General features: G+C 43.2%; 2 protein-coding genes across 6 annotated transcripts in view; both read left to right on the forward strand.

Moving 5' to 3' along the window:
* AIF1L (allograft inflammatory factor 1 like) overlaps nucleotides 1-4,747 on the forward strand; it is a 22,377-nt gene extending 17,630 nt beyond the window's left edge. For both annotated transcript variants that reach the window (XM_074362419.1, XM_074362420.1), the window contains one exon: nucleotides 1,834-4,747. In XM_074362419.1, coding sequence (XP_074218520.1) covers nucleotides 1,834-1,921 — 88 coding nt within the window. In that variant the 3' untranslated portion in view covers nucleotides 1,922-4,747. The remainder of the gene's footprint in view (nucleotides 1-1,833) is intronic.
* A 1,075-nt stretch (nucleotides 4,748-5,822) lies between these two features.
* Nucleotides 5,823-27,657, forward strand: part of NUP214 (nucleoporin 214) — a 90,834-nt gene continuing 68,999 nt past the window's right edge. For all 4 annotated transcript variants that reach the window (XM_074362415.1, XM_045517315.2, XM_074362416.1 and 1 more), the window contains exons 1-13: nucleotides 5,823-5,977; nucleotides 8,742-8,937; nucleotides 9,579-9,730; nucleotides 10,919-11,117; nucleotides 11,767-11,837; nucleotides 12,720-12,783; nucleotides 13,230-13,333; nucleotides 14,930-15,036; nucleotides 15,681-15,747; nucleotides 19,491-19,617; nucleotides 20,733-20,894; nucleotides 24,304-24,778; nucleotides 26,304-26,479. In XM_074362415.1, coding sequence (XP_074218516.1) covers nucleotides 5,933-5,977; nucleotides 8,742-8,937; nucleotides 9,579-9,730; nucleotides 10,919-11,117; nucleotides 11,767-11,837; nucleotides 12,720-12,783; nucleotides 13,230-13,333; nucleotides 14,930-15,036; nucleotides 15,681-15,747; nucleotides 19,491-19,617; nucleotides 20,733-20,894; nucleotides 24,304-24,778; nucleotides 26,304-26,479 — 1,945 coding nt within the window. In that variant the 5' untranslated portion in view covers nucleotides 5,823-5,932. The remainder of the gene's footprint in view (nucleotides 5,978-8,741; nucleotides 8,938-9,578; nucleotides 9,731-10,918; nucleotides 11,118-11,766; nucleotides 11,838-12,719; nucleotides 12,784-13,229; nucleotides 13,334-14,929; nucleotides 15,037-15,680; nucleotides 15,748-19,490; nucleotides 19,618-20,732; nucleotides 20,895-24,303; nucleotides 24,779-26,303; nucleotides 26,480-27,657) is intronic.

Here is a 27,657-nt window from a genome sequence, read left to right on the forward strand (position 1 = left end):
ATGCAGGTCAGATTATGCTGCACCTGAGAGACAGGTGGTAGCAATAAGAGTGATCATGCTATTAAAATGACACCTAAGATTTAATGGACGTTTACTATGTATCAGACACTAGTCTGCATGTTGACTCCTTCGCTTTATCATTCATTAATTCAGCGAAGATTTATTGAGCACCATTAGGTGTCAGGAATTACTCTGGGTGCTGAGGACACATGAATTACTTGCCTCACAAAGCTTACATTCTAATGGCAGGAGACAGACCAAAACAAAACAAAATAAAAAGACAAGATGCCAGATTGCAATAGTGCAGTACAAAGGAAAATAAAGTGGACAAGAGGAATAGAGATGAATGGGATAGTGGGCAGAGAGGATCTCATTGAGAAGGCAATGTTTGACCAGAACCCTGAGTGAGGGAGATGTGAAGAGATGTGAAGAGATGTGAAGATCTGGGGAAAAGCACTCTGGGCAGAGGAAGTGGCAAGTGCAAAGGCCCTGTGGCAGAACCATGGTTTTATGCTCAAGGAATAGCACAGAGGCCAGGTTGCCTGGAGTGCAGTGAGTGAAGGATGAGTCTGCAGAGATGGGCAAGAGCCAGGTGATGTGGGGCCTTGCAGTCCACGGTTGATTTCACATTTTGTATATATACGTTTTTATCGAAGTATAGTCAGTTTACAGTATTGTGTCAATTTCTGGTGTACAGATTTCACATTTTGTGCTAATGTGGAGGGATGCCATTGGAGTTACTCTAAGCAGGGAGTTGACTTTTAAAAGGCCCCCTTGACTGTGGTATGGGCAAGAGTGGCAGCGGGCAGGCCAGTAGGAGGCTCGTGCACTTGTGCAAGTAAGAAATGAGGCACTCAGCCTGGAGAGGGTGTAGTGCAGGTGGGCAGGAGGTATTGAAATGGGGAGTGATTTTGGAGGTAGAGTTGGAAGGAATCCTTAAATGCTCAGATGTGAGGTGTAAAGGAAAACAGGGAGTCTGGGATCTGAGTTAACTGAGTGATGGTGCTGTTTGCTTTGAGAGAAGAGCAGACGGGGCAGGGAGGGATTGAGAGCTGTTTTTGATGTGCTGAACTGGAAGTGCCCTTAGACATCCAAGGGGAGAGAGGTCGAGAAGGGAGCTGGCTGTGGAAATCTGGAGCGCAGAGGTGAGCCGTTTGTGGACTGTCACACTCTGGATGGAATTTAAAGCCAGCAGACTAGAAGAGCGCATCCAGGGAGTAAGTCAGATGGAGCAGGGCACTGTCACTTGGAACAGCTCCAGGACAGAAGCACTTTTGGCATCCTCACTCTCAGTTGGAAACATTGAGCATCAGTGCATCAGTGGGATGAGTGTCTTGCTTGAGTCACCATCTGGGAAGGAGTAGGGCTGTGATTCAAATCTGGGCAGTTTCCCTCCAGAGTCTACACTTTGAACCCCTATTCTCTGCTCCCCAGCCTTTATCCTTGGAGCAGTGGGAGGTTTTTGAAGACACGAAGGGGTTTTGAGCAGAGCCATGGCCTAGCCTAGCTCTGCCTCCTCCAGGCAGCATGGTTAGAGGAGAATGCATGGCCAGAAGTCACAGGTCTCATCCTGCTTCGGGCTGCCTGTGTGGCTCTGAGGAGTCACATTGCCCCTCTGCACCTCAGTTTTCTCCTCTGTAAAATGGGACTAGCAGCCCCTTTCACATAGCTGCTGCCACTGGCTTCTGGGAAGATCCCGCTGGAGAGTGGATGCAAGGACATTCTGTTGAGGACCTTGCAGATGTGAGGGCTGGGATGGTCTTTCCCCGGATGAGGGAAGAAGTCTTAATCCTGTGTTTTTTCTTTTTTTTTTTTCCTCCATCTCCAAACCAGAGTCATGATGTTTGAAGGAAAAGCCAACGAGAGCAGCCCCAAGCCAGTTGGCCCCCCTCCAGAGAGAGACATTGCCAGCCTGCCCTGAGGACCCCAGCCTGGACCTGACCCACTCTCCCCACTCCTCTTCCTCCCTCCTGGTCTCACTGCCCTTCTTGACTTGTTGTGATGTGTCTTGTTTGTTTTGTTTGGTCGTTGTGTGTCTGTTTGTTTTTTCATCAGCAGAATCAGTGATCTCTTTGTGAAGCACAAATTATCTGCCTTAAAGGGGCTTTGGGTGGGGGAATCCTGAGCCTTGGATCACGCCTCCCTCTTTTCTTCCCTCCCCGTCCTCTCCTTGTGCGGAAGGGCTGACGTTAAACCAAAAACCAGAGGGGGCAGGGCCAGAACAGAGAGACTGAAGGCTGTGATTCCCACACTTGAAGCTGGCACTGTCTGTCCTTCTAGGAGGTCTCTGAGCTAAGTCCCAGAACCCTGGCCTGGCCCTGGTGAGGACCTCAGCCCACTTTAAGAAGCCTCTGGAGTCAAGATAAGGCTGCAGGACTTCATTAGGGTTTCCCTGGACAGCTCGGTGGTTCCAGGTCTCAGGTGGACCATGATGTGGCCACATGGTACCCCTCCTCCCCAGCTGGTCCCCCCTTGATCCATGCTGCCTCTCATCCTCAGTAAGGTTACAGAAGGAGAGGGGCTTGGCAATTTGAGCCCTGCAAGGAGGTTCCAGGAGGAATCCTCTAGCCTTTCCCCCTGGCCACACTTTTACAGGCAGCTCAGAGGGAAGGTGCAGCCCCCCTGACTCTTGCTGGGGCAGCAATGGGCTTCAGAGGTAGAGGGGATCCAGAGGCCTTTGGCAGGGATTCAGCTCAGTCTAGTCCCATCTTTTAGGGAGGATGTTGAGGGCAACAGGGTAGGAGAATGAGGGCTTAAAGGCTCATGGCAAAGAGGCAGCACCGCTCTTAAGCCAGGAGCTGAGGAATGGGTTCTCTTTCTGATCCCAACATGCTTGAAACCAGACTGTGCTTCCCCATCTGCCTTCACACCTTACTGATGCCATTCATTCATTCACCCTTCATTCATTCACTCAGTCATTCAACAGATATTTATTGACAACCTGTTACAAGCTTTAAGTCCCCCCACTTTGTCCCGGCATGCGCCGTGTCCGCTGTCTATTTCATCACTCTGTTTCCAAATCACCCAAAACCTTGAGCTTGGGGATTGGATTAGGGTCACCTGTGTTCTTTATTATGGACTAGGGTTTCCTAGCCCTGATCCACCCTGTAAGTTAGCTGGGCCAGGCCTTTCAGTTCACAGGTGAGAAAACCCTGGTGGCCCACAGGGATTAAGTGCCTTGCCCAAAGTCATGGGTTAATCTGGAGATGGAAGATCTGGATTGGAGCCCTGGTGTTCAGATGCCCTGCCCACGCCTCACCTCTGCTCTGGGCTGCCTCTGTCAGTGATGAAAACATGGGAAGGGGCAGGGAAGGGCAATCTCCTGAGTCAACCCTTGGGGAAGGCCCTGGGCCAGGACTCACCCTTCTCAGTGCCTCCAGGCAGCATCAGGGCTTGGGTAAGGGCCAGGCCTGCTTCTGCAGTTTTGCCTTTCCCAGAGCTTCCTGCCCAAGACACTTCCCAGAACTCAAGCAGGAAGGTTATCACACTGGCCCCATCTTGGCTGTGCAGGGACCCCAGCCTTGACCCCATCTGTATTCTGCACTTAGATGCACTCATCCATTGAACATATTTCTTAAGCACCTGTTATGGGCCAAGAGCTAAGAACCCAGTAGTAAAATGGACAGACTCATGGAATTTAGAGATTAGTGGGAAAGTCAGACCCCAGCGACGACCAGTGAGATGTTAGGAAAGAGGAGGATATGGAGGTGACTCTATTGCAATCCTGGGGAGCTAACTGGGCACAAGACCGGGCAAAAGTCTTGGAGAAGCCTTTGCAGAGCCTTAAGGAGAAGTCTGGGAGCTACTGGGAAGTTGGAGCCAGGGTGAGCTCCCTGAGGCTCCTTTGACCCATAATCACGAGCCCAAGGAACTGGAGGGAGTGGAGCAGATAGGGGATGGGGAAATGGCCAGGTTGGGTTAATCCACTGGTCTTAACCAGTTCAGGAACAAGATTATTTGGCTGTGGCTGGCTGGTCTTCAGCCTAAGGAGCTGCTTCCAATGCACAAGCCTAGTTGAAGTTTAAACTCCAGCAAAACATTCCTCCCTGTAAATGTAAAACTTCACCCCTACTCCCTCCCCTGCCTTTTTCCCCCATTGAGATCCTTAGATGAGCAACCATCCTGTTTCCACCCCTTCCCATTGCCTCTCCTCTCTGGGACAGGAGCCCTTTGAGCAAGGTAACACCTTTCTTGACTTCCAGCATAGCAAGTGTATCTGCACTTCACTCAGACAGGAGGGCAGGACCAACTAGGCTTATTTCAGTGGGTTTCACAGTTTACAAGGCTGCAGGAAGCCTCCTTAAGGGAGGAGAGCAAGTGGGTGTGTCCCCAGCTTCTAGAAAGGGCAGGAAGGAGTTCTCATTGGATGGGTAGTGTTCTAGGAAACCCCGCCAGTTCCTTCACCATTTCTTGGAATTCAGCTTCTGGAGGGAGAGGGTCTCAAGAGTGGTCCCTGGGAAGGGGGATCTGTATGTATTTCAAGTTGTGGCTGTTAGCTCTAGGACTCTCACTTCTCTGGCTAAGGGCTCAGCTGCTTAGAATTTCAGCTGTCTTCTTTCTGAAAGACCAAATCTAACTAATGTAACCAGCGACTTGGGGACTGCCAAGTATGGCTTTGTCCCTGCCATTTAAAAGGAAGGAGTGTGTCAGGCAAGTTCAGTGGATGCAGTATGTGAGTGTGTGCGTGTGCATGTGTGTGGTGCCGGACATATCTCTACAGATTGGAAATAAAACAAACTTATCAACATCTTGACTAGTGTATTTGGGGGATGCTACCGGGGCTCTGCAAATTCAGAAGAGCTGGCTGATAAATGACAGACTGAATGAATGTGTCCTGTGTGCCAGGCTCTGTTAAATGCCAAACTTCCTTTACTCTTCACAGTGGCCCCACGAATAAGGTTCTATTATGTCATCTTTGTTTGATAAAAGAGAAGCAGGCTTGCAGATGATCAGTTGGCTGAAAACCAAATAGTAAGTGGCAGAATATGCCCCCCAAATTCCCCTGGAGCTGACTCATGGGCTCCAAGCTAAGAACCTCTTGTCTGAGAGCATTTATAATTCCACTACAAAAATCTTTACCTAGGACTGTGTAATAGCCATCAATTAGTATATTCAGACAAACTGAATTCTAATCCTGCCTTCACCACTTTCTGACTGAAGGGCATTGTGAAATTTGCTTAACTTCTCTGTGCTTCCAGTTACCTCATTCATCAAATGGCACTAATAACCCTTAAGTGACCAGGATTAAGTAACAGATCTAAAGCGTTTTGCTAAGTCTCCAGGCTCTTGCTCTGGAAATGATTACCTTTCCAGGAGTAAGCAAAGCTGATCTTGGTGCCCTTTAACCCCCTCTTTCGACCTTCGTGGGTAGACACACAAGGGTCTCCGTGGCGAAGCCCCACGTCACCAAATTTCTGAATTTTTTTCCTCCACACTCCCCCTCCAAAGACTCCCAGGAGCTGCCCCTTGGAAATATTTGTCCAGTTCCTAACTTCTCTGAAATCGGAACTGTTAATAACCACCTACATCCGAGGATTACTGTGAAATCTAACAAAACGAGCGAGGAGGGCACGGGCATGAATCGCCCAGTGAGTGTGACCAACACGAAGCAAGCCGGTTCCGGTGGAATCCCGGCGATGGCACCTGGACGCTCCTGGGCGAAGGAGCACGAGCCCCGCGGCCACGCCCCCTACTCGGTCCGGCCAATGGCAAGCGGCGGCCAGGAAGGCGCTCGGCTTCAGATGGTCCCTCAGCCTTCGCAGACAACACCGCCGAGCGAGGTGTGTGGCGTCACCAACCCGCGCCGGAAGTGAGGGATTTTCTGAGCGCCGCTAGCGCTGAGGGAAGGAAGTTGGCCTGGGAGAGGCCTGGGCTGTGTCGGCAAGGCCGCGGGCGGCAGCGGTGGCTGCTTTGACCAACTGAGGGCGGCGCGATGGGAGACGAGATGGATGCCGTGATCCCCGAGCGGGAGATGAAGGTCAGACACTGGCCAGGGCCTCCCTCCCTTCTTAGTTCTGGCGTTGCCTTGGAGCCCCGCTGAACTGCGGAGCGCGGGTGCCGGCCGCCCCACCCCCCGCTTCCTCGAACAGTTTGCCGCTTTCAGAGTTTTCACCTACGCGTCCTGGAGCGCTCTGTCTTGCCGCCGGCGTGAAAGCCCCACAGAATGCAGTTTCCCCGTCCTTTGTTGGTCTTGTGAGAGTCTCTTGAGTTACCCTAGCTACTTTAATGTGGTGGTCGGAGTAGTGATAGTAATTACTGTTTCTTCAGCGTATGCTCTGTGTCAGGCACTGATAATTACTATAGCAACCTTACGAAGTAGTGTTACTGTAGAGGAACAAATCGAGGCTCGGAAAGTAACTTACCCAAAGCTACATCTGACAAGCGGACTGAAATCCAGGTGTTTTTGTTGTTGTTTTTAAGACCCTCTTTTTTTTTAATTTTAAAATTTTATTGAGTTATAGTCAGTTTACAATATTGTGTCAATTCCTGGTGTAGAGCACAATTTTTCAGCCATACATGAATATACATATGTTCATTTTCACATTCTTTTTCACCGTGAGCTACCACAAGATCTTGTATTTATTTCCCTGTGCTATACAGTATAAACTTGTTTATTTATTCTATATATACCTGTCAGTATCTACAAATTTCGAACTCCCAGTCTATCCCTTCCCACCCCCATCCCCCGGCAACCACAAGTTTGTATTCTATGTCTATGAGTCTGTTTCTGTTTTATATTTAAGTTCATTTGTCTTCTTTTTTTTTTTTTTTTAGATTCCACATATGAGTGATATCATATGGTATTTTTTCTTTTTCTGGCTCGCTTCACTTAGAATGACATTCTCCAGGGACATCCGTATTGCTGCAAATGGCATTATGTTGTGATTTTATGGCTGAATAGTATTCCATTGTATAAATATACCACAACTTCTTTATCCAGTCATATGTCGATGGACATTTAGGCTGTTTCCATGACTTGGCTGTTGTAAATAGTGCTGCTATGAACATTGGGGTGCTGGTGTTAAGACCCTCTCTTTACTCTCAGTGTACTAGTACTTATTTAAGGTGGCCCAGGTTTGCCTAATGCAGAGCCAGGGTTCATCACTTATCTCACAAAGCTTTCGTTAACTAGAGTCAGAGGACTGTTTTTGGTATTGGAAATCAGCCTGAAGTCAGGAAACTTGAGAGAGCCAGGTGATCCAAATGATGGTTATAAACACCTGAAAGGGAATAAGGTGTAGGAAGCTTTTAGGCATTTGAACAGCAGGTCACTGAAATGCATTTAGGGAGTAGTAATCCATACCATATTGACAGTAGTAGTTCCTTATTTCTTCTTAATCACGCCAAGGGCCAGCCACCTAGTGAGTGTGTGCCGTATTCCTCGGGTGTGCTGGAGCAGAAGGAAAAAAGGTTTTAGAACCATAGACTTAGAAGATGATAGTCTCCCTCTGAGTTACTGATTACAAGACCCCCGTAGGATATTTGGGATTATCAGGATGAGAATTAATAAAAAAGATTGAAAATTGTATGGTCTCACCTGGAAAACTATGGATTTCTGGTCACTGTACTGAGTTGGAATTAAGAGTATTTCAGTTAATCTTTTAGCAAATATGTATTAAACATCGAATGCAAGGAAATTAGTTTGTGGGGTGTTAAGGATCCTGTATGAAACACCATGAATGTAAAATGAAGGCTGAGAAAGGCTGTCTGGCTTTTACACTTTTGGAGTATAACCACATATTTTTTTCACCAAAACCTTGACCTAAAGATAGGTTTAGAACTGAAGGAAAAAAACAAGCCACGTATAATACAATTTAACATAATGATTGCAAACTTACAGAACTCTTTTCACCAAGAAATGGTAACACTGAAAATTCTTTGAAAGCATATAGATAAATTGATGAAAGACTAGATAAGTCAGGCATTGACAGGAGGTTGGGGAAGGCTCTCAGACCCTCAGGTACTAAGGAGAATGAAAATGGAAGGAAATGAAAAGTGGAGGTGGCCCTGGATGTGGCTGACGCAGTTGTGGGAGGGAAGCCCAGTGTCTGGAGGTGAGACTCTAGGGGTGGACGGGTCAAGCCGTGCTGGCCTTACAGCCTGTATTAAGGGGTTTGTACTTGATTTTAGATGTCCTCGCAGCATCTAGGTATGTTTATAGGTCTTGAACACTGAGAGATTGATCATATGTGCCCTTTTCTGTGATGGGAGTTTTGTTTAGCATTTGATAACAGGTACGCTAGTTCTTGAGACTTTGTTATCATTCGGTGGTCATTGTTTCCATGTATATTTGTTGCATACTGCACTAGTTTGAGCTTACCGGGTAGTTGGGGGTGTTTTCAATATTTACCAACAAATTATTAAGCACTACTTTGGATCATAAGACAATACATACCTTGAAATAGGACAAGATTATAAATAATAAAGTGCAGCTTGTGTGGTGGTTCAGACAATAATTTAGGAATTCAGAAAAGGAAAAGATTAGTGTTCACTGGATTAGTCAAGGAAGGCTTCATGAAAGAATTTTTTTAAATTTGTTTTATGCAGTCAATACTAATAAGCTCTATGCCAGGTACCGTGATACCATAAGAAGCTTTAAAACGACTGAGCCCCAGAATCCTGAGACCCAGGGTAATATATCAACACTTTATTGTACTGGAATTGGGTGTACTGGAATATAGTGACGTGTGATTTAATTTCCTGTTGTTCCTGAATCCCCTTGTTTTGACCCCTCCCCACAGGATTTTCAGTTTAGAGCACTGAAAAAGGTGAGAATCTTTGACCCCCCTGAGGAGCTGCCCAAGGAACGCTCGAGTCTGCTTGCCGTGTCCAACAAATATGGCCTGGTCTTTGCTGGTGGAGCCAGTGGGTTGCAGATTTTCCCTACTAAAAATCTTCTTCTTCAAAATAAACCTGGAGATGATCCCAATAAGATAGGTAAGTTACTTGATTTATTTTGCCTAATAGAGGAGTGTAGTGAAGTTTGCTAACGCAGTTTGCTTCCCAAGGAATCATCCTGGTACTAAAATTACAACTGCTGTTAGCCCTGGGATCAATTCCTTGAGAATAAGTTCTAGGTGGGCTGTGGGAAGCCTTTCTGGGTGTTCTCTTTGGTCCTTTGTATTTCTCTTTTGATGAAGTTCCCCTCTGAGCTCAGAGAGAGGAACAGTTTGCCCTGCTTTTTAAAATTTTTGCTCAGTTAAACTTGGTTTCTGGCTCTCCAGGAAAAGAGTTTTGTTGCTCGGCTCTTTAGTTGACACAGCAGCACCATCCAAACAAATGGGAATGTGTACTGTTTGGAGCATTGTTGCAAAAATACAGGACAGGACAGTATTTTCAACAAGGGCGACAGCTGCAGGTAGTGTCTCCAGGTCACGTGAGGAAGGGCCCCCGGGATACTTAGTGCATTGTTGCTCATCTGTCAGACAGCTAAGATTTATCTGCACAGCTAGGTAGCAGGCTGTGTGCGTATGTTTGTGTAGATGCGAAAATTATTTCACATAGACCTGAATAGAGGGGTTGTGGCTTCTGCTTAGAACATTCCATTTTCTGCTTTGTGTTTTTTTATGTTTTCGTAGTTGATAAAGTTCAAAGCTTGCTAGTTCCTATGAAATTCCCGATACACCATCTGGCCCTGAGCTGTGATAACCTCACACTTTCCGTGTGCATGATGTCCAGTGAATATGGTTCCATTATTGCTTTTTTTGATGTTCGCACATTCTCAAATGAGGTAAGCTGCCGGGAAACTGTAGGGACCTAAGGTCAACATGGGACCTAAGGATCGAATCATAGCCTAGAAGTTCTTGGTTGACCTTTGAGTTTTTTCTAGATTAAAATATGGGTTTTTAAAACGTTCTTAATTATAGAATCATAGATCTTTTGAGATAGAAGTGACTTCAAGAAGTCATTTCAGGAGGGAAGACAGCTCATTGGTAGAGTGCATGCTTAGCAGGCACGAGGTCCTGGGTTCAATCCCTACTACCTCCATTTAAATAATGAATAAATAAAAACCTAATTATCCCTCCCACCCAAAGAAGAAAGAAATTATTTCGTGACACCACCTGCCCCAAGGTGTTTTCATTTCTCATTTACATGTGAGACAGCCAAGGTCCAGGGATCCTTAGGTGACTTGCCCGAGACGGTAGAGTTAATAGATACTGTCCGAAGCTCTCACATCCTGGGTCTCTGGCCTCCTAACGCAGTGTTCCTCCATCCCGGGCCGTTTGGTAAAGCTAATAGTCAATGGTGGCGCGTGTGTGTGCTGGCTGTGTGCCAGGCCCTGTGCTGCGCCTTCCGTGTCTTGTTCCTGTCAGGCCTGCCTCGCATGGCCTTGCACCGTGGGTGCTGTCTTCTTCATCTCCCTGCCGGAGGAACGGGCCCAGAGAGTTTTAGTACCTGTTCAGGGGCCCAGCACTGCTTGGGGGTTTTTTTGGTTTGTTTGCTTTTGGTACCTTTTATATCATTAATCTTTTGTTAGCCTTCTACCACAAGTAGAAGAAGTAAAAGAAGCTTCTTTTAATGAGGCTGTTTTGGAAATTTGAAGCCTTTTGAGGCTTCTGCCTACCAATTAAAATAAGTACAATAGTTTAAGGTGAGAGCACTCTAAAATTCAAGGGCGCAGCACTGCTAAGAATCAGAGCCCAGATGTTAATTCAGTGTCTGCTCTTTATTGGTTATTTTGCATTTGTGTGTGCACGTGTTAGGAGTCCCTCCTAGCACGCTAAAATAATGGCCATTTTCAAAGTTGTTTTAAAATTGTAACAAATAGGTTGTCACGTACAGCTACATATTTTTTCATGGTCACAGAGAAAAGTGAACTGTAATTTGAGAAAACTTGCATATTCCAGAATTTTCTTTGACTATTGAATGTCTCTTCATTAATTTATTTGTTTTGGTTTCTGGGCATTTGTTTTAAAAGGCTAAGCAGCAGAAACGCCCATTTGCCTATCATAAGCTTTTGAAAGATGCAGGGGGCATGGTGATCGATATGAAGTGGAACCCTACTGTTTCCTCCATGGTGGCAGTTTGTCTGGCTGATGGCAGCATTGCTGTCCTCCAAGTCACAGAGACAGTGAAAGTGTGTGCGACTCTTCCTTCCACAGTGGGAGTAACGTCTGGTGGGTAATAAAGTCTTCTACTCTGTAACATATACTAACGGTAATCTATTTAAAAATTAATTTCTGGAAAAAAAATTTGGGTTTTTTGTTGTATTTGTTGTTTTTTGGCAGAAGTGGAAAGAGTATTTCCATAGTTAATGTCCTTGATACCAAACAGCATACATAATTTAATTTGAATGTTCTTAGGTTTTCTGAAGAAAAATATTTTGGTATAGCTGGTTTAGAAGTGTGTTTTTGAAAATAATTGTTTCGATCTGAAAAGCTCGTACTCTGAAACAGACATTTGTATCTTCAGCAGAAAAGCGTTAGAAAACATCAAATAGGAGCAAGAGAATGATTTCTTGATATTTGAAAACTTTGTTCTTGTATTTAGAGACTACAGAGTTTTTATACTTTACAGCTTCCTGGGCAATACTCCTTTGAAAAAGCATTTTTAGTAGCTGATTCAGTGGCCCAGTGATAAATCACAATTGGCTTAATTATCAAAATGATTTTTCTTCTTTTACTTTGCCTAGTGAGGATGATCCCACAGTCTTTCATGGGCTGACAGAGGACTAAGAGGTAGTGATTATGTAGGTGTTTTGGTGCAGATCTCATTGATTTGCTCCATTTTCTTTAGTTTTTAACTGGTGGCATTCTCTTTACTCAGTTTGCTGGAGCCCCAAGGGAAAGCAGCTGGCAGTGGGAAAACAGAATGGAACTGTGGTCCAGTATCTTCCTGTAAGTCTTCCCTTGGACTTCAGAACTTTTTAAATTAAGTTGCCTACTGTTTTGGAGGTGGTTTGGGAGTATTTTTGATGTTTTTTTCCTATTAAAATGTAACTCGCACTGATTGCAACAAATTTGTCAGTACCCGTGTGAATGTGGGGTAGAGTTGTTGCATGTCCACTCTGTTGTCCTCTCACTGTGGGCTTCCAGCAATAACACTCATGAATATTCTTCAGTGTAAATTGACAGAGAATACATGTATGTCCAGTCAAGCCTGGGTGGGAAGAATCGGTTCACAGGCAACGTCAAAGCCTGTGTTGTTGTGCGTTCCTCCTGTTCTCAGAGGGGCTGCAGAGTGTGAATGTGGTGGAATAGGTGTCAGGTTAAAGGTTTATTTCTTTTTTGTTACCACAAAAACTTGTAATGTGAAATTTGGCACATATTCTTTTAGGGCATAAGAAGATAATACAGTTGGTTTAATTTTACTGTTTGCCTTTTTAAAAAATATCTTAATAGTATATTGAAGTCTTTTTTCCATCTCATTACGCTTAGAGCTACTTCATTCTTTTGAATGGCTGCGTGGTAGTCCACTGTTAAATGTGCTGTAATTGACTTATCCATGCATTACTGATGGTTATCTGCATCAGTAAGAGTGGTTTTGCCACTATAAATGGTATTGCGTTGAGCATCCTCATACCTACATCCAATCACGTTCATGTGAGCATTTCTGTAGGATGGGGTTCTAGAAGTAGGCATCCCCTCTTCTCTGTGTTCATCTTCTCCTGGCTGGAGACATGAGACTTAGGTGGCTTCTAGGGGAACATACTGTATTTGGCAGTCTCGTTGTTTTGCGGTTTGTTATATCTGACACTTCTTTTCAAATCTCTATTTCAGACTTTGCAGGAAAAAAAAGTCATTCCCTGTCCTCCATTTTATGAGTCAGATCATCCCGTCAGAGGTAACACATCTGATTCTTACTGGGCTGACCTCTAACGAGGTGCTGCTGTCTGTATTGCTAAAATTTCAGATCATGTGATGTAACTGTATACCTGCTCAAGGCAGTGTTGATGTATGAAAACTCATTATTTCTCTTAGCTAATTAAGTCACTGTAACAATAATCCTCTGGTAGATGTCTACGTCTCTGGGTAAATGCCATTAAATGTGGATCCTAGTTTTTTAGAATTCTTCATAATTTGCCTTGATTGTAATCCATCAGAAAAAAAAAATACCACTTTGGGATAAATTTGGGCTTCTTGAGTCTTTGTGAATTATATTTAGTCAGTGAAATCTGGACCTTTGTTAAAGCCATAGCAGTTGGGTTTTTTATCCAGGAGGTGTTAATTTTATAATATACTGAGGTTAATCTAAACACAAGATGCTTTACTAGAATGTGTGTCTTTCAGTTCTGGATGTGCTGTGGATCGGTACATACGAATTCACAATAGTATATGCTGCTGCAGACGGAACCTTGGAAACTTCCCCAGATGTGGTGATGGCTCTGCTCCCGGTATGTGTATGAAAGGGATGCCGTCAGGTTCCTTTCCGTATGTCAGTGGTGGTGCAACTCGAGGTGTAAGATTTTAATGCTGCACCATGGGCCTGGGGACCAAATTACGGTGTCCACTTAGAGCATGTTCTTCTATTGAGTCACAGGGTGAAAAAAGTCATAGAACTTACCTTTGCTCAAGCTGTGAACTGTGAGTCATGGTAGATGTTAACCTGATAAAGACATTTTAGAAAAGCAAGAAAATACTTTGATTTTTAAATTTTGTTGACTTATTTATTTGTCAGATATTTATTGATTGCCCACACAGTGTGGTTTAGAGCTGAGAATACAGCTGTGACCAAGGCAAAGTCCTGGCTTTTGTGGGTGTTGCATTTGAATGCTAGTCCACAGACAAGTGTTGGATCGAGGAGTGCTGAGGGGCGGAGGATGACTGGGGTGCCGCTTAGGTTAGATGGTCAAGGAAGGCCTCTGAGGAAGAGCCATTTAAGTGAGGGAGTGAGTCATTTTGACAATGAAGAAGGATGGACATGAATAATAAGGTCCACAGCGTCTTACTAAATTGCAGTCGCAGTAAAAAAAAAAACAGCAGGTGAGACAGGACTTCCATTTCCAAATCCTGCTAGCCTTCAAAGTCTAGGAACATGCTGAATACATACATAAATGTTTAAATATAACAAAAGTGGGAGTTGCACTAGTCATTCTGTTTTGCAGCCTTGTTTTACTGAGTAAATTGCAGGCATCTTTCTATGTCAATAAAATCTGAATTTTGCTTTTGGACAGTCAGTTTATTTAGCGCTTCCTCTCCTGGTGGTTACTCAGCGTGTTTTCAGCTTTTCCCTATTTTAAAGAATGCTTACGTACCTTAATGTACATTTTGTGGAGTTATGGGGTTTTTTTAGAATTAATACCTAGAATTGAATTTGCTATATCAAGCAGTATATGCTTTCTTGATAGGCTTTTGAAAACATTGCCAAAGTATCTTTCAGAAAAGTTGTATCCGTTTATACTCCTACCCCCAGTGGGGACTGCCAGTCACCCAACAGGTGTGTCAGTATGCAGTGCTACCATTTTCATCTTTGCCAATCTGAGATGAAAAAACGTACCTTGTTTTTACTAACTCTTTTGGATTCCAGATAATAAACATATTTTTAAAATTCCAACCAAATTAAGATGCTATTTCAAGATGTCATTAAGGTTTTCTGTTCCCAGGGATAATAAATTAATACTAGCATTTGCTGACTCCTGCTTATGTCCGAAGTGCTGGGCTAGACGCCTCACTTATGTCCATTCATGTCACACAACAGCCTTTGATGGAGGTTTTAAGGTCCGTCATGCATGTGGGAAAACAGACGTTGAGTAATCTGTCCGTATGAAGTGACAGAAAAGTTTGAATTCAGTTTGGTCAGCGACCAATGTTTCTATTCTTTGTGCTGCTCACTGCTGCCTTTGTATCATGTCTGTATATTTGGACATAGATTTTGACATGAATTTTCTCATAAAACTTAAAATGATTTAATTTTTTGAGATCCTTAACTGTGTAGGATTAAAGAAAAATTGTCCATGAGATTTTTTTTTCTCTCATTCTGTTCATTGTAGAAAAAAGAAGAAAAGCACCCAGAGGTGTTTGTGAACTTCATGGAGCCCTGCTACGGCAGCTGTACAGAGAGGCAGCATCATTACTACCTCAGCTACGTTGAGGAGTGGTGAGCGCGTACCCAGGGACGGGGTTTCTGCCCTCACCGTCAGCTCACACCTGAGTCACTTTGTCCTGCTTGTTCTGTTCTGTTTCCTCTCAGTAAGAGGAAAATAGAGGATGGAGATGCCCTGAACATATTTTCAGCTGATGCTGGATAATGCCTTTCTGACTACTGCCTCTGTTTCCCCAATCTTGAATTATTTAGCTCAAATATATACTCAACTTAAAAATCCAGTTTTTCCAATAATACCAGTGATGACTTAAAGTACTGATATGTAAGGAACATATTAAAAGTTTTCCTCTGAGCAGAAGTGTCTCTTTGAAAGATAAATTACTTGAAGCAAAGCTTCTGTCCTCAAACTATGTTATCCTCTCTACAGGGCAGCACATTTATTGGGAATTCTGCCTTGATTCTGTTGTTTCTCTCCTTTGTCTTAGGTAGGCAGTTGGCTGAGTCTCAGGGCTTTAGCCTATGAACTAAAAAGTAAAGCTTTACATTGAAAATCTTCTTACCTTTCCTCAACCATGTAGAAAACCTTGACTTCCTCCTTGACATTTCGAGGAAATCCTTGTAGATGTTACCACTGACTTAAGTCAAGGTGGAACTGTTGCTGTTTGAATTTAATGGTCTTCTGATTTTATTCTTTGAAGGGATTTAGTGCTGGCAGCATCTGCGGCTTCAACAGAAGTTAGTATCCTTGCTCGACAAAGCAGCCAGGTAAATGTCTCGCTTTTGTCCCTTTTATGTGTTGCTTCTCTGAGGAAGATTTTGGAGGGAGTTAACTATGAGGTTAAGCTTTAGATGAAGTCACATCCCTTTTAATGAGTTTCTGGATAAGAGCAAAGCTTAAATGACACAGAGCCTTGGGCCAAATGGCTTGGGTATTGCATTGGACAAACATGGGTGTCAGATTTAGCAGTTCCTTCAGTGTCATAAAAAGCCCTTCTGTGTGTGGTTGCATCCACGTGTGTGGATACATACTAGTAATCAGCTTCCAGTAGGAGTGGGTACACCTGGATGTTTACCTGGGAGGTTTTTCCTGCTGGATGTGTACCTAGGTATACTTGGCTGTATGCCTAGGGGGTTTTTTCTGCTTTGTTCTGTTTAACCATCTTTGTTTTCTTCCTGTTACTTAAAACCTGCCTTTTCTGTTAAGTTGACTATAACCCATCCGTGACTATAGATGAGAGACATGCAAATCAAACCAAATTGAGACTCATCAGAAATACTTCCTGTTTGACTTTGCAAAACTACCAGAAAGCTAAAAGCACTTGTGTGTCTAAGCACCAGTCTCCCTTCTTCTGCTTTGTCCTCCTCGCAGGCCAGAAGTGGGCTGAGGGGGTCCGGGTGTGGCCGCCCTGAGCTGGGGTAGGCTACGCAGAGTGACTCCGCAGGAGGCACAGTGAGAGGGAAACTTTTCTTCCTTTCTTTCTTTCTTCAGTTATATAATTAGTAAAGGCCAGTTAATGGTTGTAGTAAATTTGGCTGTACATCAAGAATAAACATTTCTTTCCAGAAGCCACAAGACATTTTGAAAAATTGATTGTACCAAGTCAAATATAGAAAAGACATTGCACGGTTTATGATACCGTGATAAAGCTGGATGATAATACAATTTTAAACAAAACAAAATGGAAATACTGGTAAATGTATATACATGTATATAAAATCACTGTTTGAAATAATTCACGTCAAAGAGAATCTCAAAGCTGCAGTTGCAGACTACTCAGAAATGGTGGCAGAGACAAACATGAAAACCTAGAGCTGTGCTTACAGAACAAGAGAGAATGAAGAGTTAATGAGCAACAGATGACCAATCAGCACAGTGTTTGATGTACAATGTGAGCCAAATTTAGCACTTTTGCTGCACTTTGTAAAGGATTGTGAGAGAGGAATGCAGAGAGCTTTGAATGTGGGTCAGTTACATATTAAACTAATCAAAACCAAGTGGATCAGAAGTCTGCCAACTTCAAAGATTTTTTTTTTTTTATTGCTAAGAAAACCAGGATAATGACCTAAAATTTCTTTTACTTCTGAACATTAAAATGATAAACTATTTTTCTGCTGCCGTCTTGGTGTTAGGTGTGGCCACATGGATTGAGTTCCACCTATTGCAATGGGATCAGAAGTTTCCGTGCTAATTCTAGGCCTGGCCTGTGAAGCTATAGGCCTCCTCCATTTGCTTTTCCCTTTGTCACATGGATGCAAAGGACCAAAGTACTGGCTTGTGCAGTCACAAGCTAGAAGGAGCTTGGATCCTTGAATACAGCTGCTGGGACAGCCACTCTGCCAACTTGAATACCCAGTTAGACTCCAGAAGTCTCCTGTGATGTTGGACTGGTGCCTTGGTATACCCTAAATAGTGAACTAGGGAAAAGGAAACAATTTATGGACCCATTAAATACAGATAAGGTGATATCTGTATTTAGGAACACTGAATCTGAAATCCCAAATTAAATATCACTACATTAAATAGGATACTAAATGAAAGAATCGTGTGCAGTGAGCAAGTGGAGTTTATTCCAGGAGTATTTTTCTATCAAATATAAATGTTTAAGTGACCACTCCTTGAAGAGGCGTCTTAAACTAATAATGTCCATAACTGAACTCCTTTTTCTCCCAGTACTTGCCCCTCCAAGTTTTTCCCTTTGTAGGTTAATCTCCATTCAATCAATTGCTTAAGCAAAAATTATGGTGCCATCCCTGACTCTATTTCTCTCATATCTCACATCTGTTGAAAGGTAATGTCTGGCCTACTTACAAAATACATCTGAATTCTGACCATTTCTTTGAAGTCCTCAGTCAGAAATTTTTCTTTTTCAAGTTTAAAGATATTTTGAGTTTAAAGATATTTTGTGCACCCCGTGCACAGTTACATATACCTTTTCAATCAGACAACATTTATCCATTCTCTGGGCGGCAAGGTGGCCCACCGTCAGTGCATAGCTCTTATCAGGTCCTGGAGAGGTGACTTTGGGGTCACAGGCCGGATGTCAGCAGTGTGATATGCTGATCTTGGATTAACTTCAGTAGTAATTTCCTAGTAGCAAAAATATTTTATGTATTCACACATTAAAAATATACTTCTATTTCTGCTTCCTACCAAAATAATTTACATTCATGGTTGAAAAAATCAAATAATGAAAAAGGGCTTTTAAGTGAAAAATCATTACTGCTCATCCTGTCCTGATCTGTCCTGTTTCTCTAAAGGGGACCATTTTTAACATGTAAACTTTCTCTTTCAATGGTTACCTCCCTATCCCTCAAAAATAATCTGCTGTGTGACTAGTTGTCAATGATTAATTTTACACTTTATTGGCCCTGGTGGCAAATGAGGATTTAGCTCATATGTGGCCTTCAAACCATTCCCCCCGCCTCTCAGTAGGGTTATAGGGGTGTTTTAGTTTCTTCTTCTATTGGTTACCTTTGAGCCAACCAAGTAATAATTTTTACCTTCATTTCTTATGGTATAACTATATAGTGTATCTCCTCATCTTCCACTCTGAGAGAAGAGCATCTTGGCAGCCCCCTTGCCTTTCACATACCTCCCCTTACTCCTGCCTTCATCTGTGTCTTGCCTTCTGCAAAATCAAGACTGATATTATTTGAATTCTGTAGTGATTAGCAGGCCTTCTTTATTTTGTCTATATATTATTTTTCAAAGTTGGAATCAATTTTGCTTATGTTATGAATGTGACTGTTGTTTATCCATAGCTAAGTCATTGGAGTGCAATTATGTTCACTTTTCTGATCTGCTTTTTGTTCTTCTGTTTCTCATTGAGCTCTATTCCCCTTTGATTCATGCTGCTCAGATTTGGTCAACGTTAAAAGTTGGACAAAATGTCCATGATTTTTAAAAATCAGGAATCATTTGTTGCAAGGAACAAATATCACTCAAGCAAATTTGAGCAAAGGGGGAGTTTATTGGAAAGACATGGTGGTTTCTCAAGGAATCCAGTGGCAGGAAGATTGACCAGTGTAAGGGACTGACTCGGGGGTCTAGGTTACCTTCTGTCTCTGTGGACAGGTGAGCACAGGGCATCTGGCCAGTGTATAAGATCTGCTCAGGACTGCAGTAGAGATCACCTGTAGTTCCTTGTCCCCAGCCTGGATTTCTAGGAACAGGTACTGACCAGCCGAGTGCAGCTGTTAGAATTACCCACTGTGTTCAGGAATCTACCTGGTTGTGGTGGACGGTACTTCAGAAAGTGTTCACGATGGTGGTGGTTCATTCACAAGGCAGGAACTTTGTACACCGGGAACAGACGGAGAGGTTGATTTGGGAAAGTAACCCCTCGCCTGCTGGGGGACTCATAGCTTTTAGGCTCTTTCCAGATTTCAGAGTCTCAGGCAGCACATAACTAAACCAAGTGAATTGTCCTTTTTCTTCTCTCCCATTTGAGCAGTGCCAGGGAAAGCGCTAACCAGTACGGCATTTTCTTCTTGGTCCTTTTTTCCAGAACAACTGGGAATCTTGGCTACTGGAGGATTCTAGTCGAGCTGAGCTGCCTGTGACAGACAAGAGTGATGATTCCTTGCCCATGGGAGTTGCCATAGATTATACTAACCAAGTGGAAATCCCCATCAGTAAGTACAGCCTGACGTCGCTCAGTGCAGAAACGGTCTTCTTCCCGTTGAGGTTAGTTTGGGAATCCAGCTCTGTATTTTCGTGACAGAATCGGGTCTGTGGTACACTTTTAACTTGTAACACGTTTCTACTTGAAGAGTGAGATGCAGTGCATTGTGACAGCACTCGTCTAATTTGTATGGATATTCGTTGAGGTGATCAAGGTCAGATACCGTGTGTGCGTGCGCGTGCGTGTGCGCGTCTGTGTGTGCTTTAGAAGGTGACTGAAATACAGAACCAGATTTCATAGCTTTGTTTCTTTGCCCCTTCCAGTTTCCCCAGTGCCTCCCAAGGGAACAACACCCTAGGCAGGTGCTGTGTACGGTACTTAGTTTGATGGCTTGGATTAGAAAATCAGGGCCTCGAGCCCAGGCTTCCCAGTGGGGCCTGAGCACCTGCTCTGGGTCTGTCTTCTCCCCTGCTGAGGCCGGGCAGGGCTGCAGTCCCACAAAATGCGAAAGTGAGACAAGATGTATCTTTGCTCTTTATGTTCATTTTATGCTTCATTTTAGAGAGATGTCCCTGTAAAGCACCATTAAGTTCCTTTCCTTTTCCCTGATCCGGCTCTTGATCTGATTAGGTCATTTACTCTGTTTCTCTTGGAAGACTTTATTGACATAATACATGCTTATGGTTCAACTGTGAATGAATATAAAGTAGTTAGACTCACTTTCCTATGTCCTCCTGTATGTTTTCCAAAGAGTCTAATCTGTCGTTGTTACTAAACCAGTCACTTCCTGGAGACTCCTGTCTGGGTCATGGGAATACTAAACCTACAAGCCGAACACTGGGACACACATAAAAATCAGAGCTCTGGGAGGGTCAGCGCCACCGCAGGACTGCCGGAGCTGCCGTGGCGGGCTGGCGGCACGGTGGCCATCTGAGCATGGCAGCAGCTCTTCTTTGAAGGGCTGTTGCGTGGAAGGCTGTTCAGATCTGGGTCAGAGCAGACCGACAGAGCTGCTGTAGAGATGAGTCCAGTAGAGGCCTGTTGCTTGGGGCAGCTGTCCCCTGCTGAGCCCAGGCCCTTCGACTGACTTGGCTCTTCTGTCACCTTTGTTTTCTTTTCTAACAGGTGATGAGAAGACTCTTCCTCCTGCTCCAGTTCTTATGTTGCTTTCAACAGATGGTGTGCTTTGTCCATTTTATATGATCAATCAAAATCCTGGCATTAGGTCCCTCCTCAGGACACCAGAGCGGCTCTCGTTAGAAGGAGAGCGGCAACCCAAGTCATCAGGTACGTGCCTCTCTCCATTTTTGCCAAGAGGGGATACCAAGGGCCTGTACAGGAGTGTCTGCAGGGATGAATACCGCAAGGCCCCACTGTGGTTATCTTTAGTAGCCAGTCTGTCTTACAGAGGCAGGACTAACCTTTTCCTTGAACACACCCATGTCCTTGCCTTCTCCAGCCTTTATTTTAGAGAAAAAGGAATCTCAGCCAGATGGAGCCCATTAGGGAGTTTGCCAACAATATCCTATTATAAGACCTTATATTATATGGTCTGGAACCTAACACATTTAATCATGAAGGGATTGGGTAAATAAATGATTGTATGTCTGTGTAACAGTGAAATGCCATGTAACTATTTCAAATGTATTTATTGAGAAGGAAAAGAGCAGAACAGATCGTGAAAAAGCACTAAATACTGTGTGATATGAGTCCTTTTTTATGAGAAAACTATATACACAGAAAAAAACACTTGAAAGATTAAATTCTAAGTAGTGGCTGTTTTTGGGTGGTGGAAACATGGGAATTTTCTTTTCCCTTTGTTTATATTTAATTTTCTTTAGTTTTTTTTTTTTCCCTCTTCTTTCACAGTGTCACTTAAGTAATATGTGTTTATTGGAGAAAAATTAGAAAATGCAAAAACAAAATCACTTAAGAGCCCATCAGTCCTCAAGCAGTAGCCAGTCAGCATTTTGGTACATATTCTTCATGCACACAAATGCATATGTGTAAATGCCAGTGTGCATTTTCAGAATTTTCACAGTGATAATGTATCACTTGTGAAAACAAAATAAACTATTTAAAAGGGCATTGTTTCATATTTTGGAATTTCACTAATATTTCTCTTTTTGAATTCTGTGAGTGTATAACCTGTAATATTTTCCTCTTCTAATGTGGCTAAAAAAGCTTGTAGCTTAACCAGTTCTATGTCTAAGAATACGTTGACAGTTGGTGTTGGATACAGTTGAGAACATTTAGGGTTATCTTTTCTCACTGCTTCCCAGGGCAGAGCCAGTTGTATGTCATAAATAGAGCCACTCAGGTACTTGGGCTCCTGCCAACTGGCAGTGTGATCCCAAGTAATATACCAGGTGCCTTGCGTAGACTGTACCAGTGTTGTTGTGTTGAGATAGCTCGTTGTCTGCAATGTGTGTTCTCTCGAGTGAGTTTTTTCTCCTTTTAAGTGCTCCTGAGTCTCACGAACTACCTACACTCAGTTGCCTGGTCTGTCTTCAACAAGCAGTGTACCCTGTCAGGTCAGGAGCCTGTGGGATGGTGTTTGTTTCTGAGCACAGTTCAGTGTAAGGGACTTTGCTGCTAGCCCCTTAAACCGCTGAGCACAAGCAGAGGCCGGTTGTACTGTTTGCCTCTCCTAGAGAAACCTCATCTTCCCTCATGCTTTGTCCAGAGCTAATAGCCGTGTTCAGGTGAGGGGAGGGGAGCCGCTGAAGGCCGCCAGTTCACCAGCTCTCGCTAAAGCTGGGTCATGGGTTCATAGGACATGCACATCTCCACCCACTTCCACACTCCAGCCCCAAGGATGCTGGGTTGAATGATCAGAAAGGGCAGCATGAGGGTTTTCAGATATTTAGTTCTATTTCCAGTGGGAAAAATGCCTATGATTTCTTTTGGATTTGACATATACTTTTCATGTTGGTCTGCTAAACGCATGGAAGTGATTAACATTTGTGTGCTTGGGTCTTTAAAGAAGTTAGCTTTTGCTGATTCCATATTTACTGTGTCAAGAAAGTATTAACAGTTTTACGTAGTAACCTATAATGAAAAAATATGTACATCTATGTGTATGAGTGAATCACTGTGCTGTTCCCCAGAAACTAAGACAGTTGTAAATCAACTATACTTCAATTAAATATATGTATACATTGAAAAAAAAGAATAGATTTGCTTGCATTAAATTCTTTCATAGAAGGGACAATTTACTTGGGGGTCTGTTTTCATAAAGTGTCATCTTCATACTTGTATCCTAAGTATTTCATTGCTTTAGACATAGTGAAGAGAAACTGTCATCTCCGATGATTTAGAAGAACCAAGACCATAAATGTATTGATTAAAAAATATTGCTTTCTTAGTTATTTAGAGAATTAACATACTTACTTTGTAGAAAGTTTGGAAAATAGAAAAAAATTTAAGCTTGTCTTTCCAGTGTTTTTCCATAAACATTTGCATAGTTGTCATCATACTGTATACCTAATTGATATGCAGGCTTTTAGTTTAAATTTTAAGTGTTTTCCAGGTTCTTACATAATTTATATGATTTATTTAAGAGTGACTTGAATATTCTACTGAATATATTTTACCATTTGGGTCGTGTTAAGTATCTTTTTCATTTTTTAGGTGATTTTCATAGGCTTTATTCTTAGAATTGGAATTACTGGGTCTATTTTTTATGATTTTTGAGACATAACGCTAAAATGTTTTCTAAGAGACTGTTAAGTACTTGCTAGTAATAAAAAGTTTCAGGTTTGGGTCGGGGTAGGATATATCGCAGTGGTAGAGCTCATGCTTAGCACGCACAAGGTCCTGGGTTCAATCTCCAGTACCTCTATTAAAAAAAAAAGTTTCAAGTTTGGTTCATCCTTTCAAACATAGGGTATTATATGTATTTAAATTTTGGTAATTTAGGGGACAACCAAAAATATGCCTCATTTAAATTTGCATTTCTTTGATTTGAAAATTTGCTTTTTCTTTTTGTGAATTAGATTCCCAGCTTATATGTATTGAAGTCTTGATATTTTTTAAATCTTAATTTGTATGAGCTTTAAAAATGAAACATATTAGCTTGTCATTTGCTGCAGATTTTTTTAATTTACCTTTTAGTTGTGTAACTATTTTTGTATGTAGTCAAATCTTTATCTTTTGTGATTTTTTGGTCACTTCTAGGTTTACCGAGTTTTTAGACTCTCAGAGACTTAGCTCACTTTTTGCCTCCTTTGTTTTGAGGTATATGTGTGTGTGTGTGTGTGTTTGCGTGTATGCTTTTGTATATGTATGTATCTTTAATTAACCTGGAGTTTCTTTAGTGACTATTATGAGGTGTAGATCTGAATTCATTTTTTCCTGGTAATAAAATATTGCAGAATGACTTACTTTTCACTGTAACCTTGAGAAGTGTATTTTTTCTATTTTACTTAAGTGGGTATTCATGAAGTCCTATTAGTCTAATGTCTTTTCTCACTTCCTTTTTCCTTCAAAGTTTTATACATCTTGCTAGATGGAATGTTTGCTATGGAAAGTCCAGCATCAACTCCATTTCCCTTTTTTCCGCCTTCATGAACTGGGACCATTATTTTTGGCTTCATTCTACCACAGTCCTTTTCCACTTGCTTTCTATGATGTAGACCTCTACTGTTACAGGGTTAACTTCTCCCTTCCTTTTTCGCCAATTTTTTCATTGCAGGAAGTACTCCTACCACCCCAACCTCCTCTCAAGCCCCACAGAAACTCGACACTCCAGCAGCCACAGCTCCTGCCTCTGTTCTGCCTTCATCATCGGCCGCTCCCACCTCCACCTTCTCTTTACCTTCTGCTGTTGGAGCCCCTGCCGTGTTCTCCTTTGGTTCTTCTTCCCTGAAATCATCTGGTTCTGTCACTGGGGAGGCCCCCCCATATTCCAGCAGCTCCGACAATCCCAAAGCAGCCCTGGGCTCTGGAGTATCCACCTTCTCCTTTGCGCCTCCTTCTCAAGCCTCCTTCGCCCCCACCCCTGTGGCCTCTCCCATGGCACCACCAGCTGCTTCATTCTCCTCGGGGCCGTCGGGTTTTAAGCCTACCCTGGAAAGCACACCGATGCCAAGTGCGTCCGCTCCAAACCTAGGAGTGAAGCCCACGTTCCCACCGTCAGCTTCTGCAGTCAAGGTCAATCTTAGCGAAAAGTAAGTAACACTTCAAGTTTGACAGGCAGAAACACTGCAAGTTGTTCACGGTAAAGAGAATCGCCATAAGTGAAGTTACTGAATAGATTTTCTTTTTTGCAGAGTAATAGTTGCAAAGGATGAAAATTCAGACAACATGAAAGGTTTGCATTTCATCAGTGGATAAGAGTCCAGAAATCTCTTAGAATTTTTTTTAAACTATTGGAAGTTTGTATTTAAGTGCTTGTTTTACTTTTTCAGATTTTAAATGTAGGAGAGACTCCTTTTGAAAAATGAAGCATTTCAGACTAATATCCCGTAAAGAAAGCGAATCTCTTCAGTCCTTTTCCCCCCTTGTGTCCACTCTGGACTCTCTCTGAGCTGTTTTCCACATCGCCAGCAGGTGTTCTTGTGAAACTGTAAATGCGTCAGAGGTCTCTCCTGCTTGGCAGTCCCCAGTGGTTCCTCATTGCTCTCTGAGTACAGTCCTAACTCTTTGGCACTGCATTCCAGTTTCCTCCAGATCTGAGTCCTGCTAACTCACGCCAGTCTTACTTTTTACATATCTATCTGCTTGTATTGTTCTCACCACTAGAATGTAAGCTGCTTGGGAGAAGTAATCTTTGTGCCTTGCAGCCTTTCTCAAGATAACCATTGAGGGTAAACACTACTGGTCTTCCCCCCACTCCTCTGTGTTACTGTGGAGGGGTTGCTGGCTGCTGTCATTGTTAATATTAAATTGTCATGAAGCCACTTCATTCTAAAGGTTGCCTAATACCCCGTTTTGTGGCCATACTGTAATTTATTCAACCAGTCATCTGATGCTGGATATTTAGACTGTTTACAGACTTTTGCTCTTTAGGTGAAATTTCCCTTCCCTTCCCAGTGGACCATCAGCATCCCACTGAGAGACCCCACCCAGGAAGGTTAAGTTTTGCTTCAGTCACTCTCCGTTCTTCATGGTCTCCAGTCGCGCTGCAGCCCAGCCGCCCTCAGAATGGGCGAGCGGGACGGAAACGGTGTCTGAACTGGCGGGTGACATCTTCTGCTTTAGAATTTTTTACTTTCTGTCAAAGAAACAATTACAAAGCAAGTTTCTATTTACTCTGTGTTCTTTATTTAGCCTTGATCCCTTCTGCCTTAATCAGTCCGCTTCACCGAATGTTTAATGAGCATGTATTATGTGCAGAGCTGCTGCAGAGACTGGAGGAGGCGGTGGGCCTCAGGCTCTCCTCAAGGAATCATTGTCTGATAAGTGAAAATGAAACTTGAAATGACTGTCACACAAATCTATTTGTCCTAGAATGAGGGAAAAAATAGCTTTGTGGTTTCCTGAAACATGTTGCCCATTTCTGACTACTAGGGTGCATTTGCTTACTGTAGCGTTAGGACGGGAACATGTCGTGTGTCCAGTGATTATTAGCATGCTCTGTGTGAAGGCAAAAAACTGTGGATGGTAAGTTCGCCCTTGATGATTGCTGGTGACCAGTGTGAAAAAACCTGTTAGCAGCAGGCCATGCTGATCCATTCGGACCGCCATTTCCAGGTTTCCCGCCGTGGCTCCCCCTGCTCCTGCGCATAACTCACAGACCGCGCCCTCGATGCTGCCCTTCTCCTCTGCCTCCAGGCCCGCTCCCTCCGGGCCCCTCAGCCACCCTGCGCCGCTCTCAGCGCCATCCAGTTCCACGTCATCCAAGTCCTCAGTCTCTCCCTCGGCATCAGGTATGTTTCACAAACTGCTTTAGAGCTCAGTCCTGATTTCTCAGATTAATGTTTTTCAAAGTTGTTTCAGAATGTTAGCTAACATAGTTGGACTAGGTTAAGTTATCTTGCTTCCTGTAACTCCCACGAATGCCCTGTGGCTTTTGTGCTCTGAATTGGGAAGACTCACAGTGGGCTCAGTACGGCCACACTTGTCTCTGCTTGTGGGGCCTTCTCTTCCCGTGGAGCCTGCCCTGCGTGAAGATCAGTCACAGACCATTCGTTAAGCTGCACAGAAGAGGAAGAGCCTACGGTGGCGACTGTGCTTGTTTCTTCTGGTGACCGTTTGGATTTTCATACTCAGCCCAGCTATAAGCAGATTTATCAAATAAAGGTCGTAAATGGACATAATGTTTATAGCCAAGTTGAAGTGCATTATGATGCTCCAGGAGCAAATGTACCTAGCCTATCTTTTCCTTCGTTCAAATCTGCAGAGAGGTGGTGTAAGTTATATGATGAGTACCATGACTTGCTGACACTTGGCACTGTTTGCTTTATGTCTTTCCGTTTTAATGTAAATTTTTTTCTAAATCATTTGCAAGTTAATAGCAGACAGGAAGCACTTCACCACTAAGTACTTCAGTGTGTTATCTCCTAAAAACAGGGGCATTCGATACGTTATCACACGGAGGAAATTTAACAGTAATCCAGTCAATAGCCCATGTTCACATTTCCACAGTTGTCCCAGTTGTGATCTGTATAGCTTTTTCCCCTCCAATCTGGGAGCCGCTCAAGGACCACACATTATATTCTGATTTGGTCTCATTAGTCTCAGTTTTTCACCTTTTTTGTCTTTCTCAACATTAGCATTTGTGAAGAGGTCAGGCCAGTAGCTTTGTGGACTGTCCCTCAATTTGGATTTGAGTTTCCACGTGGTGAGGTTCACATGAAACGTTTTGAGCAGTAATACCACATAGGTGATGTGCATCATGTCGCATGATTTCCTTTTGTCCTGACGTAAGTGAGGTTAATTTGCTCATGTGGTTGGGATAGTGTTTGCCAGGTCTTTCTCAGTTTTTAAGTTGGTTTTTCTGAATGCCAGTGATAATAAATATCTAGCCAGACAAATTTAGGTAGCCATTTGGTGTTTGAGGATCAGGAATAATTTTATCTCGGTAAATACTGAGCGAGTGTTGAGC

This window comes from Camelus bactrianus, chromosome 4 (assembly GCF_048773025.1).
Source record: "Camelus bactrianus isolate YW-2024 breed Bactrian camel chromosome 4, ASM4877302v1, whole genome shotgun sequence".
NCBI classification, from domain to species: domain Eukaryota; kingdom Metazoa; phylum Chordata; class Mammalia; order Artiodactyla; family Camelidae; genus Camelus; species Camelus bactrianus.